This window comes from Solea solea, chromosome 10, assembly GCF_958295425.1.
Source record: "Solea solea chromosome 10, fSolSol10.1, whole genome shotgun sequence".
Lineage (NCBI taxonomy): Eukaryota > Metazoa > Chordata > Actinopteri > Pleuronectiformes > Soleidae > Solea > Solea solea.
Window position 1 is genome coordinate 20,564,028 of NC_081143.1, and position 20,875 is coordinate 20,584,902.

Genomic DNA, 20,875 nt, shown 5'->3' on the forward strand with positions numbered 1-20,875 from the left:
AAGTTTTTTTTTTCTTTTCCAGATCGGCTGTGGAGGGGGAGGGGCCGCACAATCACGCCCTACGTGAAAACACCACTTCTGTTAACCACTGGGGGCGCTACTGCACTGTCACAGATCCGACCTGTACAGTCAGTGATGTGGAAATTATTACAATTTACATAAGAAATTATATATATATTTATAAGATCCTAAATATAACCAAAACAATACGTACATAATACAGTGCTAAATAAAAAAATATTTAGTCAAAACAAAATAATCAAATTCAATAATTATGGCAAGCACATTACAAAAGTAGAATTCTTATCATTGAGATTGAAGTAACTTAATTTACTGATTTCCTTTTGAATCGCATTACTGATTATTATTTTAGTGCATTCTATTTTTAGATAACACTTCTCAAATGTCTTTTTGTTTGCTGCTAAAAGGGAATAAATACAGATATCTCCATGAAGTTATTCACTTGTTTAGGTTCCAGCGAAGACTATTTTGTCATAATATGCTGAAGATTATCACTCAGTTTGCTGGCTGATCTGACTTCCATCCTCCTAACATTGAGGGAAATTCAGTCTGATCATCTGGCCGATGTGCATATACAGTTTCACAATGCACTTGAACGTTTTCTGCTTTGAGATTTATTTCTCTCATACTGGAAAGAAAAAGAGAGTAATAAAATAATAACACTCAAAAAGACACACATTGAATCCGTTTGATAATATGTGTCTCTTTTCATTGTTTTTTTCTGGCAAAATCTGACACATGCACATGTATAAAAAAAAATCATATGTGACATAAAATGACTGCATATGTACAAACACTGAGTGCTTTGTGCAAATGTGTACAGATTATGATCATGTGTTGATAAATGATACATGGGTAATGTGCACAAAACATACATAATACATTTCATCCATGAACTTAAAGCAAATACACAACAATTTAAAATCAAACAACTGTCGTCTAACTTCTGCCCCAGTGTAATTAGAAACACAGATTAATTGAATTGACTTAAAAATCTGTCAGTGACACAAGGTGGAGCTGTCACCATCAAATGAAATGACTAATTTTCTGTGATTCCTTTGACACGTGCCAATTAAACACATGGGAGACACTCAATTACTTTACTAATTGCTTATTTTCTTTCTTTTTTTTGTCATTGGAGCACAGCATGGACTTCTATGGGCACTTCTCTCCCTCTGCTAGACGTAAAACACATACACACACATCTGCCACGACACTGTGAGAAGTAGGACACATTGAAATTCAGACAACTTAAGTGATTTGAGGAATTCTGTTTTGGCTATGCATACTTTATGTGTGATATACTGTGAGTGTAGAGACAGAATTACACTGAAATGAAATTAAAGGCGGTGAGTATGGTGCAAAGTCAAGCTACAGACATAGTGTGTCCAGCAAAGAAGAAAATTGTTCATTCCCATGCAAAAAAAAGAAAGAAAAAGATCATACCTCTTCTTCTCCGACTGCATCACAGATCACAGAGCAGGCAGTGTTCACTTTCATATTTGTATTTATATGCGTGTACAGATGTGTGCTATTGGAGAGGCGGTGCAAGATGTGGATGAATATAGTGCAATAGCCAAAAAGGATAATCTTGTGATGTAATGTGTGCGTGTGTTGGGAGGGAGGGGGGCAAAAAACTTGCTTTTACAATTGATACATTATACTCTCATTTGTGTGCTGTTGTATATTAAGATTGGCCAACATGAGCACGATGACAATATTCAGATCAAGAGTAGAGCAAAATATGTGCTTGTTAAAGAATATTATTTTGTAATGTGCTTTTCCAAGGGCAGCGCCAACAGCCACATCTTTGGATTTACAGGATATATATATATATATATATATATATATATATATATATATATATATATATATATATATGTATATTTAATTCACTTCTTAAACCTTTTGGCAGCTCTTCTTTGTGTTTTCTGTCACACTCCAAACTGTTTTTTTTGCAGTTGTCTCACTTTACTAACACAACGTTGCTAATGCCTCCATCTGTCTTGACATATAACACATCACTTCCTGCGTGCAGCGCAGGAATGTCGCCAGGCAACACGAGATCGAAACACACACACAGAAGAGAGTCGTATGAAGTTGATAGACTTCATCTGTATTGTGTGATCTCGTGTGATGGTTTGAATGTAACAGACATTGGTTTATATATTAAAAATATACACACTATGTTTTTCTTTTTAAAGATGCGGTGGTGATTCACTTGCAGTTCATTAAATGATAATTGTACATCATTTTAAGGCTTTACTCCCTTTCACATACAACTCTGTGCATGTAATTCCCTTTCATATATAGCAGTGACAGCAAAAGCACAGTTTGTCAATGGTCATGTGGTTGATTGATTTCCTTTTGCAACAGTGATCTCTTATGGTTTACCAACTTGGTGTAAAAGTTAAATATTTTCTCTCTCTCTCTCACTCTCACACGCACACACACACACACACACACACACAAAGTAAAAAGGAAAAGGAGTTCTTTCAGGAGAGAAGACAAAGCATGAAGTGATAACAGAGAATTAAAGAGGTGCCAGGTATTTTGAGGGGAACACCACTGTAAAGTTCAGGCAGCCTAATGGACAAAATAAAGGAGGTTGGAAAAAGATGAATAACAGATGGAATTTTGTCCAGAAAATGCAACAAAACCTGCAACAATGAGCATGATTTCAACATAAAAACAATCATAATCTATCCTCATTATGACAAAAGCATGATTAAAAAAAACCCAAACAACTTTCTGAAAACCAAAGTACTCAAAAAAAAAAAGAATAAAGTCATAATTTTAGGCACCACAAAACAATCCGCTAGTTTAGGTTGCACTGCACCTACAGATCACTCAATTAAAGTGGCACAATTTAAGTGTATTGTTACAGTAGAGGCTCCTCTAAGTGAAGAGGCAATACAGACAATACTGAACGACTGAAAACCTCTACAATAATGGACTGACAGATGTTTGTTTTTATTCAGCAAAGAAGGCCAAGAAGGTTTTCCCACACAGTAAACTGCTGCTGCAGTTGATGCCTTAACCGAAGGCAACGCAGACCAGCCCACAATTTACCGAGAACTACACCGTGACTGTCCCTCTCAGACCTGAAATCTTTCACCCCACTGTAGATTTTAAAAGGATAAGTCTGGTGACATTCTTTATTTTTATCCCTTGAAAAGACCTACAAATAACCATGAGTCTTTATCAGTCTGTGTTGACTCCTTCATAGAACAAACCGGGGGGGGTCTGTCCCACATACACTGTCCCACTGCCGTGAATACACACTACCGGAGCAAATCCGCCGCTGAAAATAGTCCTCAACAAATACACTGCTCGCTGCCCTGTGGCCACAACGTCCACAACTTCCCAGACACATTTGTTGTGTGTTATTTCTGTCATCAACTCCATTTCCTGCTATGTTTTTATACATTATTGGTTTTGGTCTTTTCATGGAATTTCATTAGAATTTTTTATTACAAGTTTTTATCCCTTGATGGAGTTTTTAATGCAAACACAGTCCAATGCAGTGGCTCTGACCCAATGAAAAAGCACACACTGGACCAGTACTTTGGTTGAAAAGAAAAAAGGAATACATGCACAAAAGCAGAAAAGTGGATTATAGTGCAGGATTGGTTTGAGAAGTTTCCAATTTAACCAACATCAACCTACGTTGATCACAATTGCCATCTGTGTTTTCTTATTTGTTATTGTTTTTTTTGGGACAAACCTACATTTTTACAACCACCTTTCAGGCCTATGTGGGGTGAGTGTTTCTTACTGAAATGTAGAGCATAAGTTCAGGTATATTTAAAGTGCCTTACTGGTTTTTGTGAAGTGATGTCACTTTAAAAAGAAAAACATTTTTAACTCATAATTTCTTCTAAATCTATATTCCCTTATATTATTTGATTTTGCGCTTTTGATTGCACTTGTTGTGAAAGACAAGAACTCAAGAACTAAAAATCTTCAAAGCCTTCTCATGGTAATAACTACCAAATACAAGTGGTCGAGAAAACACTGTGCAAGACCTGTGCTTAACGTGTGCATTTAGCTGCTACACACAAACTAAAATCTATTCAGCCTGCTTTGTAGCATTAGACTCAAGCACAAATGAATAATGTATTAAGCCCTCATGTCAAAGCAGTCAAAGCAGAATACATAAATTAACACTGCTTCATGTGAGTCCCTCATCTTCCCTTAGTTCCCTGCTAAGCCCATCATGCTGCACTGGCACTTATATAGAATCTAAACTTATTTTCCCTTATGTAAGGTCAAGACTTTGATCAAGGTAAAACAAATGATATGGCACAACAATAATGATTTTTTTTTTTTTTAAAGAAATACTTGCATTGAAGATAAGAGCATGGAGTAAGAAACCACAGCACGTTCTGTGGCCTAAGATTGTTAAAACTTTGTTCAGCATTCATATTTGTTTGTTCACTGCTCTAGTCCTGAAGGCACTTGATAACAAAAATGAATACAAAAAAAACAAACAAAAGAAACCATCATCAACAACACCAACAAATCTTCTTTTCCCTCTTGTTTCCTGTCAGCCGGTTCCCCATAATAAACTGTGCTCAACACAGGCCGAACCTACCCCAACACTCAGGTAACATTCCCATTTGAGATGTTAGTAGCCATTTTCACAGCTGACATAGCCACGGTTGGTGTTGATATGACTCTTCTTCATCCATCTACAGAAGACACTTGCCTAATGGGAGGGACATCCTGCCCATACCTGCAATCAGGCCTGGAGAGGCAGCAGCTGAGGGAGTCAAGACAGGGGAAGGAAAGAGGAAGGGATCAGAGACGAGCATAAAACTCCTCATTGAGTTTCGTCAGCTCATTGACCTCCTCATCCTCCTCCTCCTCCTGAAGAGCGAGGGGAGCATGCTGCCCCCGGGGGGTCATTTGTGCGGCACCAGGTTCTGTGCCTTGTTCAGAGCAGGGAGTGGAGTGAAGGTCTGTGGCAGAGGACTGTCCAGGGAGGTTTGGAGCGTCCCTATATCCTTCCTCCCCCATCCCTGTGGACTTAGCTTGGACAGGCTCAGACCCTGCTCCTGATGGCCTTCCAGCACTTTGGAGTTGTAGAGGGTGTGTGGATAGAGAGAGGGAAGGAGGAGGAGATGAGGGAGGAAGAGCTGCTCCCTGGGCAACAGATCCTGTAGTCTTATTGGCTGGCAATGCCACGAATGAGGGTCCGAGGCCAATGGCCTCCTCCATGCGATCTTGACTTATAATTCCCCCACTTTTTGGGTATAAATAGGTCCTCATTTGACCTTTGCCTTTAACATTCACGGTACCTCTATAGTCAAACTCTAAACCCATAGTGCTGAGCAGAGCGTGGCTCTCCTCACTCACCTGCACCCGACACTCCACACCAGTGGAGTCCATGCGGCTGGCAATGTTTACCGTATCTCCCCAGATGTCATAGAGCAGCTTGGTGGTGCCTATCACCCCTGCCGTCAGCGGCCCATGGTTATATCCAATACGGAGCTTGAAACCAAAACCTAGCATGTTCTTGTTGAAGTCGTCCAGGACGCCCATCATCTCCAGGGCAAAGTTGAAAAGTGCCCTCAGGTGACCGTGGGGAGAGTCATCGTCGCTCTCAGCCGGCTGCCGGACATTCAGCCCCGACGCTGCCATGTACGTGGCCCCAATTGTCTTGATTTTTTCCACACTTTCGAATTCAGGTTTGCGAAGGAGCTCATCGAAGTCTCCGATGAGCTCGTTGAGGACACGGTAGCACTCTTTTCCACCTTCGTAACTCTCTTCATAGAACTCACTGAAGTTTACAATACTGGCAAAGATCACACCCACGCTGTCATGGTTCTTGGAGTAGCTCTGCGTGACCTGAAAACACAAAAAGAGAGCTATTTTAACAATTGAATGTGTGTAGTATTTAGCAAATATTTCTCTCTTGTCATTAAATTAAAAGTGGCTATGATGAGAAATGATACAATACTCAAGGTTTGCACCTTTGTATCCTTTATTAAAGAACTTAACAGAGAATATATGCATGATAAGTTTCTTATTGTTGCTTAAACAACAGTGAAAACCTTGAGCTGGTCAGCGACGTGAATGGGGATGATGTTTCCCAGTAACCACTCAGCCTGGTCTCGCATCATCTGAATCTTGGAGCGGTGTTTGTCAGCCTCCACGTTGCCATGGTAATGGAGACGGTAGCTGACCTCGAACTCGCGGTTGAGGAACCAGACCAGGAGAAGGAGCAGGAAGAAGGCCAGGACAGCCTCTGGGAGCAAAAGGTCAAGAGGTCGTGGTGGAGGGTCAGGGCCCAGTTCTGAAGCACCATCACTTGATGTGGAGATGTTCCGTCTGAGAGAGGGAACAGGCAAAGAATGAAACAGCAATCAGAGTCATGTAGGAATAAATAAATAATATGAACATGACGTCACAGGAGCAGGAGGAGATGCAGGTTTCCCCAGTGGCCTCAATAAATCAGACTAAATGTTTACAAATGTCTGACTAGATCGGAACATTTATACTATTTATTTCACTCATGTGTGGTTGCTTTCAATCAGTGACACTGGCGTGGAAGGTGGACGAGGGACAAATTTATAATCTTCCGTTTGTAAACACAGTCTTGTTATGCAAGCAAAGCAACAAACAGAACAATATACAATGCCCGGCCAAAGAAAAGTCACATACTTAAACTGTTAGTGTCTACTGTACAAGCATGTGTTACTTCACAATCAGGTTTAGCAACTGTACCAAAAAGGAGGTCAGCTGACCATATGAATGGCCAGTTTTTTTGGGGGGGCATATTCATGATGATGCCAAGAATCATCAGGTTCAAACTGTGAAAGAATGGCTCAGGGAGCACGAGGCATCATTCTCACACATGGATTGGTCGCCACAGAGTCCAGACTCTGCTGAAACTCTCCATTCATAAAGTGCAAGTGTGAGTTAAGTCCAAAAAATCAAGTAGCTAATTACAATTAACCGCCGTTATCTCATGTTTCAAATCCTATTACTTTGCAATTTTCTACAGCTTTTAGGAGCTTTTTTTTTTTTATGAACTTGACTTTTAGATTTATTTTCTTATTACAAAGCCAAAGAAGCACAATAAACCTAAGAGGTAACATGATGTCTACTTCAGAAATATTAATACAACAGCATTTGCTCTTTGCAGGAGTTCCAGTTAAGTCGCCTTCTTGTCTTCATACAGGCTGTGATTTAGGGTTGAGGACATGAATCTTAGAATCTTAGTGTGTGCCACACAACAACCACCAGCTGTTAACTGCATGCGATTAATACAATAAATAATAAAACGTGTTGTGGTCAGCCCTTAATTAATTGCAATAGCGCTGACAGCTCTCATCACTATTAATAAATAATGATTATTTATTAATAATCATTAATACACAGTGTATAAGCCTTTTAAATTTAAGAACCTGCAATAAGAAGAAGAAAAATTGCAGGAAAACTTTTGGTTTTAATAAAACTTTCCAGGCTGAGTAAATGCCACATAACTAGAGGTATAGTTATGAAAAATATAAAGGAGAGGCAGCGCTCATGTTAACCCTTTAAATGTCACTCATCCATCAACCCCCCCGTCTGTTTCCACGGAAACACTCACCCATGAACCTGCAAGCTGTTATTACCGAAACTGAAAGAGAGGAGAGCGGTGTGAGGAGAAACCGTTGGTGATGCAAACACAAAGACACACACTATATATATCATTTTAAGACTTCAGGTGGGTGGAGGTATGTCATAATGAACCACGTGAGTAAATTATTATTATATTATTCATTCATTTCTAAAAAAATAAATAAAACATATTAAGGACAAAGAGTAAAATATATTAAATGTACAAGCCAAACACAAGCCTGTTTTTGCACATTAGTATGTCTTTAAGTCCAACATTTCCTACATGCATCTAGATACGAGATAACTTTAAGTCGTACTCCAACCTGTTTGCACCCGTCTGCTTTACTAACGCAATGTTGCGGTTGCCTACAACATCTGTCTTGACGTTAAACAAATCACTTCCTGTGTGTTGCAGCTATAAACTGCAACCAGTAATCTCAATGATATGTAGTTTAAAAAAAACAGTGTCACTAATATCAGCTGCAAACCCTTTTATACAAAGCAAACAAAGGAGAAGCTGTGTTTTCGTCTGGTAATTGTCACAAATACCATTTTTAAATGGCAATGAAACCAAATCTAAGCCATGCAGGAGTGAAAAATGAAATGAAATCTGCCTTTCTTTCACATCTGGAATCAAATAACCTAACAGACAGAATCTGTTTGTCACAGGTGGGGGTTTTGAACCTAAGCATGCTCCTGCCCTTGCATTTCTATGTACTGTACATACAAACAACACGTGTTGAGTCACCTGTTCCTGTGTAAAGGGCTGTACAACAGCAGCAGCAGAGCAACTCCAGTAACAGTGGCCAGGACTGAACGCATCCAGAAACTAAGTTGACAGAAGTTACAATACTGGATGATGGCCAGGATGGTGGCGCAGCACAGGAACATGGTCACCTGGAGGGGAAAAAAAGAAAAATTCAAAGTGACTAAGAAACAAAGGGAACGATAAACAAGTGTGTTAAAGCTGTCGTGCGTTAACCTTTCAGTAAAAGTTGAGCTTCTAGCAGGCAGTGAGATCTGACTCGTATATGTATTTGTATTCAGATAAAATCTCACTTTAGACCTTGGTGCTTTGACATGTTAGTTGTAGATATGGTTAACTCAGGGTTGGAAGATTACTTTTTGCACTGCTGCTCACCAAGTCCCCCCCCCCCAGCATTGTTATTGGGGTTTTAACATCTTCAAAACGTCCACGTATTCTCCATGAGAGTACAGCTTTGATCTGTACGCCCAGGAGAGAGAACTGAGAGGGTGGATGATTGAGACGGAGCACGGTAGAAGAGAAGTCGATAGAAAAAAAAACGAGGTGATAAAATCCTTGAAAAACAAGATATCAAAACCCCGCACATCTTGCAAGCAGCCGTTGGCTCAGCGCTGTAAGGCGAGAGTCAATCTTATGGAGTTATGGTCTCGACTCAAAACAGCGTAACAAGAATACACTGCAAAGCATGGCTGCTCTCAATCTTCTCAAATGCAGGATTCATAGAAGGAGAAATGTCAACATTTCGGGTGCCAAGGTCCACAGGCAAAGCCGTCTGAAACCTCTGAGCTGTTTTCCTTCTACAGTTCCTATCAGCGCTGATGCCAGCTAATGGCTCTGCTAGATCTCTGGCTTCAGAGCCACCACGGGCAAGGTTTCAAATCGCCCAACTCCTCTCTGCTTACTTTAGCTTAGAGATATCTGTGAGGGCAAACTATTATAGCTTGGTATTAACACTGCCACAGTTAGCAGTAGTAGCCACTACAACAGCACAGTTGTACTAAGAATAGGAGTTCTAGTAGTTGTGTTCAGTTGCATTTAGTTTTATTTTGAGATATGAGGTTGTAAGAGAGATTTAAATACTGCTTCAACAACTCAACCAACAACAGCTGAGGTAAAAAAAAAAAAATATATAAATGATCAATTTTCTGATGAAAAGATGAAGGGAATATAAGTAGTGACGCTACAAACATGAAAATGTATTTTAATATTAGTATATTGAGTTTATTAAATGATTTCTACTCTGCTGGAGATGTGCTGTATTTAAATGTATAATAATACGTTCTATCATTTTCTAATAATTTATTTACAATGTCTATGTGAGGAGAGAGGGCCGCCCCTGGCTCTGAGCCTTCATGAATATTAAGTTAACCAAAAGCTGGACACAGTATATAGTATATACAGTATAGTATAACAGTATGGATGTATAACTCACAACTCTGTTATTGTTTTATTTATCTGGTTTTACTTAGATAAGACGAACACATTAAGATAAGATTGAGGAGTGAAAATATACACATGGTTTCTCACTGAATAATGTGAGACCAACAAAAAAAAGTAGCCATTGCAGGAGAAATAGATACAACGTTCAGTCAGATCAGACTCAATCTGGACTGGGCACTGTGAGCATGTGCCACAGTACTCTCTTCCCCAGCTCAAATCCAGAAATAATAGAAGAAACCAATATGCACAAAACGCACAGAATGTGGCAAAATTCAGGCCGGGTACATTTCTTTGGACTGAAGTTTACCTGGAGGGGCAGGTGGATGCTGTAGGTGAGGTGGGATAAGACCGAGACTGCTGGTAGGGACACTAACACGGCCCCGATCACATGACGGGGAACCCATCCAGAGACCACTAGGAGCAGGATACGGGTACAGTGCATCACCTCCTCCAAATAGAAGGCCATACTGCAAGAGAGGAGAGGAGAGGAAATCACACTATGTCCTCACCTCTCACTTACTTTGTCACCATGTTTATAAAAGAAAAAAAAACTTCAGCGGATTCTCATGTGTCCTAAATGAATTCACACCATTAACAAACAACTTAAGCTGCTCTATAACCAGCTGCAATGCAAAGATTTATAGTCCATTTAGGCCTGGCAATGAGAGAATATTAATTCATTTTGAAATAGTTTCCACACACCACAAAATAAATCAAAGACAGCAATTGCCAGGTAAATCTGACAAGGTATATTTAGCCAATGTGGTGTATGAGCCAACAAACACATACGATTATTATTATTATTATTATTGTTATTTTGATTTCAATGGGGAGTGCTAAACAGTGCTACACAGTGCTACATGATGGTCTATCAGTGATATCCCATATTGCACCACTGAGGCCCAGTTAAATCCAATTACAGCAGCCGATATGAACCAAACTCTTATGTGTACTGACGGCACAGGCTTAACCATTCTGCCAGGAAAAATGCATCTGTGGAAAAGTAATTATGTTTAAAGTTTGAGGCAATAAATATGTTGTTGCATAAATACGTCTGTCCGAAACCTCTCAGGTACATGGGGCTCCAACACACAGCAGCAAAACCACAAACGCAAGTCCATCTCAGGCCTCCTCACCGTATGGACAGCACCAGGGAGGCCAGCTCCAACAAGCCTGCCAGGGGAGCCAGGACCAGGGCAGCAGGAGCTGGAGGGCCCACAGTGGCTGGGCTCACGAGAGGTGGCAGGAAGCAGGCCAGGGTCAGGGCCAAGAAGACAAAACAGCTGAGGAGAACGTCCAAGAAAGAACTGAAGGTGGAGCTTGCAAATGTTTGCACCTGAGCCTGTTTTTTCACCTGGAGGGGAAGAGGGGTCATATTTTAACAGCACTTGTATGTCTACATAGTTATGCAGAAAGAAAGTTTTCATTTAAAAGACAAAAAAGCACAATGGTTTTCACACCAATACATCAAATGTATTTTGTTTTACTGAGGATGCCACCTTAGCCACACAATGTCTGTCTGGACGTTTTTGCTTAATTTAACCATAAAAGGACCAGAGAATGTCCTGTAACTGTGTCTTTGCACATTTTTTCCAGAATAATTTCCAACACGTGTTAAATTTGAGTTAAAAGCACATTTACAATAATGTTTTTTTGAGTGTTTGTCTCTCAGTGGGCAAAAACAGACCAACAAATGGAAACTATGTACAGGTGTTCTTCCAACTCTCTCTCAGATTTTGGCGAGTGGAACAACCACATTTTGGAGATTACATTGCGTCCTTGTTTTCCTATTTTCAGTGTGGCTGTAATATCTATCAAATTTGCAAAGTTTATCAACAACCCCATTAATAAAGTAAATTAGATGAAAAAAACCCTCTTTAAATTTCTTTATAACTTAATATTTCATCTGAAGCCACTGAGTTAGTATGTTATTTAGTTTTACTCCGTTTTTTTTTTTATATATCTAAATACTCAACAGTGAATTGTTTTCTTAATGTTAATTTTATCTCCTAAAAGCTGCTGTTAAAATGTACTTTTATTGTCGTCTATAAGACCTGGGTTTAAAAAAAGTCACACTGTCGACAAAGCTCGGTTTGCAGCCACCTCACAGTGGTTTGTCAGGCTTGTAGTAATACTGGGGTAACAGCAGAGGGCCATACGGCTGTGAGGTCAAAGCCCGGCCAACTGGACCTGGTCCCAGGTGTGTGAAAGTGTGGCAGCTAATGTGGCATAACATTTAAGAAAAAAGGAGGGAGATACTCAGAGAAAGCAACAAGAATCATGTCCTCATTTATTTACAAGCATGCACACAAACACTGGCTAAGAGCTTTAAATGTGTGACTATGATGTGATTTGAATCCATGTGGCGTTTTTTTCCCATTCATGTACTTAACAAACATCAGCACATGGATGGGAAAATCCTGAGCACTTCTCTTGCTTTCACACACCAGTGTGTCTGTGTGTGTGTGTGTGTGTGTGTGTGTGTGTGTGTCTCTGTGGGTGTGTGTGTGTGTGTGTGTGTACCTCTTCCTTGTAGCTGCTGCGATATGCCATTTCCAGAGGTCTCTCTAAGAAATTGAGGCTGATCTTGTTGATGGGTGGCTTGAAAAAGTAATCCTTCATCAGACTGTGAACCAGAAAAAAGACAACATGTCTGCAGGTAAATGCATGTGATTTAACTTTTGGAAATCAAACTAAAACTAAAAGATAATAACAAAATGCACAAACATTTTCATTGCAATAATTATTTTAATGAAGGTCAGGTTACTGGGAGTTTTCCTGCTAGTCTTTGAGTTTATGTGTGTGAAATTCCAAAGGTCCTTTCTTGGGTGAACCAGCTAAAGAAAGGTGATTAACACCATTCTACCCTGTGGTGTTGGTTAGGGTTACAGTTCACGCACAGCTATCCTTGCGTCAGCTGTGCGTGAACTGTGATGTCAGTTTGGAGGAGGAAGACAACGACAACACAGTGTTGAATTTAGGGCTCGGAATGAGCTTCCCCTGTTTCAAAGACCAGCGACCGCCACTGATCGGAGTGCATGCTGGAATACTGTAAGCTCCAGCACTGCAATCCTAAACATGATAGGGGGTTTAGAAAAATGAGTGGATACACACCCTGAGTAGAGAGGTTTATGTGAAATGGATGCCTGCCAAAGTAACTTTGGCGCCTTCTCGCCCTAATCCTACATGATCTGTCACGGGGCACAATCTGCCATAAACCTCAACCTTTAACTCTATGCTCACCTGTCCTCCCTGATAACATCCACAAAGTGGGCGTCGCTCTTTTCTCTGAAGTTCTTGGCACGCAGCTGGATGAGGGCGGAGTGGTCTATACCTGGACCCGCTGCCCCCGTGCCCCCAGTCATGCCTAGACTGGTGCCAGTTCCTGTGCTGGTGCTGGTCTTCTTCTCTTTCTCCTGGAGCATGTCACACAGGGAGCTCTGGCTTGCCTGCACTGGGTCTTCCAGTGGAGGACTCAGGAGACCATTGGCCGCCCTGGGGCTGTGACCCGGGATGAACTAGGGGAGAAAACAAAGAGGGAAATGAGTCAGGACATAGAGGAGGACAAGGAAAAGGACAAGGACAAGTTGAATAGTTCATTGACTACCCCTTGAGGAGTGCTTGTCAAGTGCACTTAAGCATGTGTGCTGTACCTTTGCACTACTAGTCTTGCGCTCCTCCTGGCAGCCATTCAACACAGCCACATCATCACCCTGCTCTGTTCCCACAGACAAGGCCACACTACGGGGCACACAGGGAGGCTGGAGAGGAGACGACAGTGACAGGTCACTATATTATATTTAGGATACATCCACACTACAACAACAACAACAACAACAAAACAAATTCGGCTCCAGACATGCCTGCTGTCCACACTACAATGACATTTAAGAGCCCAGAAATCAGCTGTGAACAAAAGGCTCTACTAAAACTTACTTTCTCTTTCAGTTTCACCCCATCATTGGTCTTGTAAGAGCACCCTTGTTGTTTCTTGTTAGTGACTCTTTTTGAAACTAAGCAGAGGAGAGAATCTGCCCATGTGACGTGTTCATGAATGGTCATGTGGTGCATGTTTACAGGTGTGTTACCGGTCATGATGTCACCCATAAGAATCTGAACTCCTGTTTTCGAAGTGTCCAGAATCGCAATCTGACTGGCATCTGCAAAATTTAGAGGCATGACCTGCAACCAGACTCCTATTGGACGATACCAGCTGTCAATCACAGTGGTGTCCACTCATATGTGTCATATTTTATCATCTATTTTCCCCTAAATGGGAACAAAATTTACAAAGTTGACATCATGTTCTATTAAAGAAGACCCGAAACTAGCCACTGATACCATACATGTATCATGGAAATGTTTACTGACATTGTAAATCAAGTCAGAAGTATGTTTATTTTCACATAGAGTTCTTTATGCAACAAATGAAGCCCCCAAATGGTAATTGAGTCTATTGCTACTTCTGGCTTGACTTCAGCGAGGATACTGGAAAGACCACATTCATTTGTTTTTATGCAGTCTATGGTATGGACACCGATGCAAAGCTCAAATGGTTTTCTGGACACGGATGAAAAGCTACACAAACGCACTATGATTGTCCTTATGTTGTACTGTGTGCAGTGGTAGAGCGAGCTGCCTTTCAACTCGAAGGTTGTGGGTTTGATTCCCAGCACAGCTGGTCTTGGGCAAGGCACTTAGCTGGGCTGCATGAATAGGTGAATGGCAAAAACTGTGGTGTAAAGCAGCTACAAGACCCTTTACTAAAGTTTTCAGTGTGTATGTTTCTATGTGCTCACTCATAAAAAGAACATACAAAGTGGATGTGAGTTTGACTTACATGCCCATGAAGCCACACAGAAAATAGGGACCAGTGCAACAGTAATCATCGTTTTTAACCTTTGACTTACCCCAATCCTGTCTGGTGGTTGGAGAGACAAGAGGGGCTCTGCAGCCTGTGCCCCACCAGGGATGAGGTCTGGTGTGTGTGGCTGAGGACAGGAGGACAGGCCGACCCTTCCAGTGTCTCCACCCGGCAGTCCCACCTGAGAACATTCACACTGCACATTGTGCTCCAACTTCCTCCCTGAGATCAGGTACGTCTGCAGCCCTGCAGAGAGCAAAGACAAAATGGCCTCTGCTTAGATTACATATGCAAATAAATCACATCAGTGAAATCAGTAGCTCTGCTTCATTATTCCAGCATTCCACTGTCGTCCACAGACATTTGATGGCTGCACTGAGATTTGCAATCCTTCCAAATATACAGGAGGCTTAATCATGATAAAGTTACAAGTAATGTATTTATTACAAACATTCACATGGAAACAAATCCTCTGTGTCGATTTGCAAACATTACATCTTCATACAATAAAGGAATATTTCACCGATTTGCATTTAGCTTTGTACTACTAGAATAGGGTTAGTATTTTTAATATCTTCATCTTACATCTTATATCTACATCTTATCTTCTAATATCTTCATTCTTTTTTTGTTACGTGCCCATCAGTGACACTTTGTCTGAGGCTTGAAACTGCAACGCTAATTCCACACTTTTTAGACCCACTCGTAGGGGGACGGGACCTCATTCCCAGAATGTAAACAGTGTCCGCCATCTTTGCTAACAGGAGAAAGTGTCACTGGTGGGCTCGTAACAAAGAAAAGAATGAAGATTTATCTCAAATTATCAAATGAAAACTAATTTAGTTCCCGATCCCATATCTAACTTGAAATAACAAAAATGAAATGAATTCACAAGATTTTTCGAAACATTTCAAAACTCACAGACAGCCCCTCACTCAGCAGTCCTTTGGTCTAGCGCCCTTAGTTTCTGCACACTCATGCTTACAAGTAGTTGGTAGTGCAACACTGTGTGTTTGACCAACCGTGTTTGCTCAGAGCTCTCGCTGTGTCCACACTGCCATAGGACCAACAAGGAAATACACAAACACTGGATTAAAGAGGTGGCCCATCGCCAGCCGCTATCAGCCTGACAAAACACACAGTAACCTGTGGAGCTGTCCGCTTTGATCAAACAGACTCACATTTTTGTCTGACTAGAGGCACAACTGTGGGCCATAAAGGAATGTCAAGGACTTTTTATGGGTTTACTGCGTCCAACTAATTGCTCATATATCTTACATTTCATGTCATGTGCACAATGTATTCAGAGAAGAAAACGCCTCATTTGGCATCCAGGGCTTCACTGACATCATGTGTTCCTACAAAACAACGATGATTTGCAACACTACAAAATAATTGACTGGAATATCACTTCTTTTAAACTTTTTGATGTGTGATATCCGGTCAATTGTCTGTTTTTATTCAACACAAATAGGAAAAATTAGTATAATGGCGTGTCAGCATATGTATATGTAAGTGTGTATGAAGGCATCACGTCTGATGAGGAGGTGTAAGCACCTTAAAATATGAAGACATATTATACTTATTACGTAACAAGTTTGCCTCTTATAATACAGTATATGCAAGTCCTTTCTCAGTGTGTAGTGACAAAAACGATCAACATTTTCAAGTATATGGCAGGAAAGGTTGGAGCTAGTGATACGACAGCGAGCAGGTACTGTCAGCATTTATTCTGAGATCTTTTGTCTCAGGGCCTCCTTAAAAATAGAGCCCTCCAACATGATTCAGAGAAGTCTTTATCCGTCAAATATATCACCAACACTTTCTTTACCCATTTTTATTGTGAAAGCAACAAGGCTTTTGTCTTGAAATATTTGAAGGAGGAGTAAAAGCATGACTTCAGACCATATCCTGGTATTTACTGTAGTTGAGTACAAAGGCGTATTTAAAAGTATATTTTATGGCATTTTTCAAAGCGGCAGCTCCACAGCAGACACGCAGCAGGCACACTCCCTGTGTAAACAACAGAGGTTCAGCAGAAATGCAACCCATACACACTCCACACGCACCCAGTTTGACCCCGGCTTTAGCATTTGTCCTCCTTGAGCAACACAATGGTGTTGAGCTCGAGATACAGAGTTTAAGGTACAAAAGATAACGACATCAGTAAGAAAAGTGGGGAGTTGGGGGAGGAAGAGCCCGATAACACTTTGGAGGTCACTAAGTTTAGCATGCCTCACATAACCCACATTCCTCGTCGTCTTCCATTTCGGCTTTCTAACTTTATCAACAGCCTCCTCTAAACTCTAAACTCTAAACTCTACACTCGACAACCAACAGGCCTCGAAATATGCGGACGTTTAAAGGCTTGAGAAACAGAATGTGCAGTTTCCTAACATTCCAGCGACGAAAGCGAATATGTGTACGCTCCAGTACAAAGGTTTGAGGTTTGTCAGCTTCCTTCGATGTACAATGAAGTGCCACATGCATCTTCTGTGTGATAATTCCCGCTCTAGGCAAAACAACACCATGAATCCATTTCAACTGAGCTACTGCATGTGTGTGTATGTGTGTTTGTGTGTCTTTGCATATTGATAGGACAGCACTCTAGGAAAGCAAGTGACAGCACTCTGAAGACTCAATATGGCTTTTATTGATATATTGATAGCAGCTGGTTGGAGAGGAGAGAGTTCACCTGAGCACGACTTCTATATATGACAACTGCTACTGCAACCACTACTATTACTACTAGCACCACAGCTATTACTACAACTATTAGCGTACTGCCTCGCCTTGTCTCACCTCAGGCTTGATATAGTACCTCCTCAACGTGGGCGGGGTCATCACTGCACGGCTGCATGAAACTGTCGTGACTTTGTTTTATACGTGACACACACAAACTGGTGACTAGTGACTTGTAATACAGTTATTTTCGATGTATTAAATCATTAGAATCAGTTAATTAAAAAAGATTTGTTCAGTTCTTTCTCCATGACTAGAGCACAGACTCCTATTTATTTCATTTAACAAAATTTTTTGTTTTCAATATTAGTTTTCGTTATTTTTGTTTGCTTTCGTTAACTACAATAACCTTGTTTTTTTTACCATGACAACGTTACTTATTCATGGCTATTTGGACGTGAAGAGGATTTCAACAAATGCCATTAAAACAAAATTATGTACAAAAATCTTTCTTTCTGACATTCCCACTGGCTGGTTTTCCGTGAGCTGCCAACATTTTCAACATAAGCAGCGCTGTATTAGACTAACTACATATGAGAAACTTAAGATGAGGTTGAACATTAGACCTGATGTAAAGTGAACAAGAATGAGTATATGGTCTATCATTTAATATACAAGACACAGAGGAGACATCAGACAGGTGTGTATTCATGTTCACGTAGATATTTGTGTCAGTGCAGAATAAAATCACTCCCAGTAATGACCTTAACTAAATACATACTCAACTCAAGTTTCACCCCAATTCATGAGACAGTCTGCACTTTAGCAGTTATAATCACATCACTGCTCAACCACACAAGTGCATCAAATAGCATATCAGAACCTTCTAACCCTACAAATCCAATTATGGCACAGTCTCTCGCTCTCTCTCTCTTTCTCTCTCACTCACTCACTAAAGTGGGATCTCATCCTCTCACACAGACACACATGCACTGTCATTATTTCATTACCTCTATTATGTAAGTCATATATCTATTTTCCATGTCATATAAAGAGTGTTTCTATTTGTACTGTCTCTTTACTAATGTATTGACAAGATGCACGTGATCTATATGCACAAAGTCATATGAAAGTATATATATATATTCTATATATAATATATATAAATATATTTTATATTTATATATAAATTATATATATGTATATAAATATACATATATATATATTTATTGAACATACAGTACAAAATACAAGGTCATTCTTCAGGTTTTAAATATTTTCATAAAAAACAGAACAACATAGGAACACAACACTCTCAACCCCCTGACAAAATAGGTGAATAAGAATAAATAACTATAAACTATATGAAAAGATGGATAAAGAAATGGAAGATGGAGGAATCATACTTCACTGAGCCAAAAATGGCTAGGAATGGGTCAGGTGCAATGGTCTTATGATATGTAGTCAAGAATAAGGGACCAGAAAGATGTCGGTGAAGGTTCTCAGTCATCCAGGTCATAATCTTCTTCAGTAGTTATCTGTGGGCAACTCAAGCAAGTCCAGACGGCCACAGCTACTGAAGAAGGGACCAGAAAGACAAGGTTTGGACAAGACCAAACGGGTAAGGATAGGTAGGGATGAATCTTCTGGGTAAATGTCGTGGCTTTAGAATAGTGAAATCTGTGGACCTTTAAATTGAACCAAGGAGAGTCTGGAGTTGATGGAGCTACTGTGAATTTGATCAAGAATCCGCTCCCAAACTGTTTCTGAAATGTCAATGTTAGGTTCCTGTTTCCAATGGTTTTGCAATTATTCAATAGGGACCACTATAAAAGACAGTAGTGTACTGTACAATGAAGAGACTGAGCCTCTGGAGAACTGGACTGAGCTGTAGAAAACTATGCAATATGTCATGTTTGTGCAAATGTGATCAAAACGTGCCCTGAGTTCATACACAACCGACATCCACCAAAAGGGCAAAGGATACACTTTCCAGGAAATACGAAGCTTCTGTCTGCCTCATACACACTGATCTGTTTCTCACACACACACACACATATAGCATTTTCTATGTGTATGACTCATCCTATGTAGTGCACTGCTGTGCCAATGTCTTCGCCCACATATGAGTGAGTCTGAATGAATGAATGAACAGAGGGAAGGATGGATGGAGAGGAAGCAAAGCTGACTCGTCAAATTCCACATACACATCTGAAGACCATGATCACATGTGAACACACCCCAAAATGACGTACCACACGCTCCCACCTTCCTGACACACTGACACACATACACATGGACTCAGGGTGAGATGACTGGTTAGAGAGCTAAGCGATTTTGCTGATTTAATTAAAAAAAAAAATATTTTTTCCAATTATGTGAGTGTGATTTCATTAAATTTTCAGTTTTTATTCAATATTTGAATGCATGAAAAAGTGAAGATATTCCATATTATAATTACTGAACCAGCATCAACCCTGTGTCAGATGAGCTGCACAACATAGATCTTAAATTTCGGCCTTTGGAAAAAGTGTCTACTACATACAAACCCTGACACGTCCACCACATATACATCGCTGCAGAACTGTAACAACACAAATTCAAACTCAGGGCCCTGCAGAGCCATGTTGCTCTATGAGCGTCTGGGTGGACATTTCAGATATTCTCCAGAGTGTAGATCCCAATCCGGACTTTGCAGTTCCTGACAAATGACCTGTGACCTGATGGCGGCTTCCAACCACATGATCAAAACTGACCCAGAGGTCACAAGCTTCCCTCTGATCCCACAGACAGAGCAGTGAACATGGGCATGAATATGAAAGGCAAAGGGAGGCCTTTCAACATTTACTCAAAACCAGTTCCACATCTGAATGTCTGGAGTCAACCTCATGACTGAAATAGAAAATGACATGGAAAGGACAGACAGGGACTAAACTTCCCTTTCTCTTTCTTCAAGCTTCATCTAACCTTCTCTCACATTCTTCACTTCCATCAGTCAGAAAATAAACAACCCCAGTACTAAAAATAGAGATCAGCATGTTTTTCCTTTTCTCAGATTTGGCCTTCCTGCTGTGCCCAACTCTCCCCATCTATCTCTAACCTTCATCTTTTGCTTTCTCTTTTTTGTCTCACTAAAACCTTGCATCTCCTGCCACCTCTGACTAACTCTCTTCATATCTGGCCGCTCTGTCTTATCTCTGCCGTCTCTGTTCTTTCAATGTTCAGCCATCTTCCTTCCACTTCCTCCCACCCACTACCCTCTGGTTTTCTCCCTGGTCAGTGGTAGGTCTTGACTACAGGCCTCATGACTCCATATTTGGACACGCTGATGGAGCTCAGGGATGAGCCTCTCACACGCTCTCATACGATCCTCCTTCGAAATAACCTCTCATTCCTCCCTGCCTCACATCCATCCATCCTTCCCTCCCTCCCCCCTTTCCCCTCTCTTGTGCCATCATTTCAGTCCTCCCTCTCTCTCCCTCTCTCTCTGT

The 20,875-nt window shown here is 40.7% G+C and overlaps 1 protein-coding gene across 2 annotated transcripts in view; it reads right to left on the reverse strand.

The window, feature by feature from the left end:
- Nucleotides 1–1,892: 1,892 nt before the first annotated feature.
- adcy9 (adenylate cyclase 9) overlaps nucleotides 1,893–20,875 on the reverse strand; it is a 36,348-nt gene continuing 17,365 nt past the window's right edge. Inside the window, exons 2-11 of one of the 2 annotated variants that reach the window (XM_058640425.1) lie at nucleotides 14,749–14,948; nucleotides 13,492–13,599; nucleotides 13,082–13,356; nucleotides 12,362–12,464; nucleotides 10,975–11,192; nucleotides 10,146–10,305; nucleotides 8,381–8,529; nucleotides 7,622–7,651; nucleotides 6,081–6,357; nucleotides 1,893–5,874 (exon numbers count right to left, since the gene is read on the reverse strand). In XM_058640425.1, the coding sequence (XP_058496408.1) occupies nucleotides 4,825–5,874; nucleotides 6,081–6,357; nucleotides 7,622–7,651; nucleotides 8,381–8,529; nucleotides 10,146–10,305; nucleotides 10,975–11,192; nucleotides 12,362–12,464; nucleotides 13,082–13,356; nucleotides 13,492–13,599; nucleotides 14,749–14,948 (2,570 nt within the window). In that variant the 3' untranslated portion in view covers nucleotides 1,893–4,824. The remainder of the gene's footprint in view (nucleotides 5,875–6,080; nucleotides 6,358–7,621; nucleotides 7,652–8,380; nucleotides 8,530–10,145; nucleotides 10,306–10,974; nucleotides 11,193–12,361; nucleotides 12,465–13,081; nucleotides 13,357–13,491; nucleotides 13,600–14,748; nucleotides 14,949–20,875) is intronic. The other variant, XM_058640426.1, reaches the window with a different exon arrangement.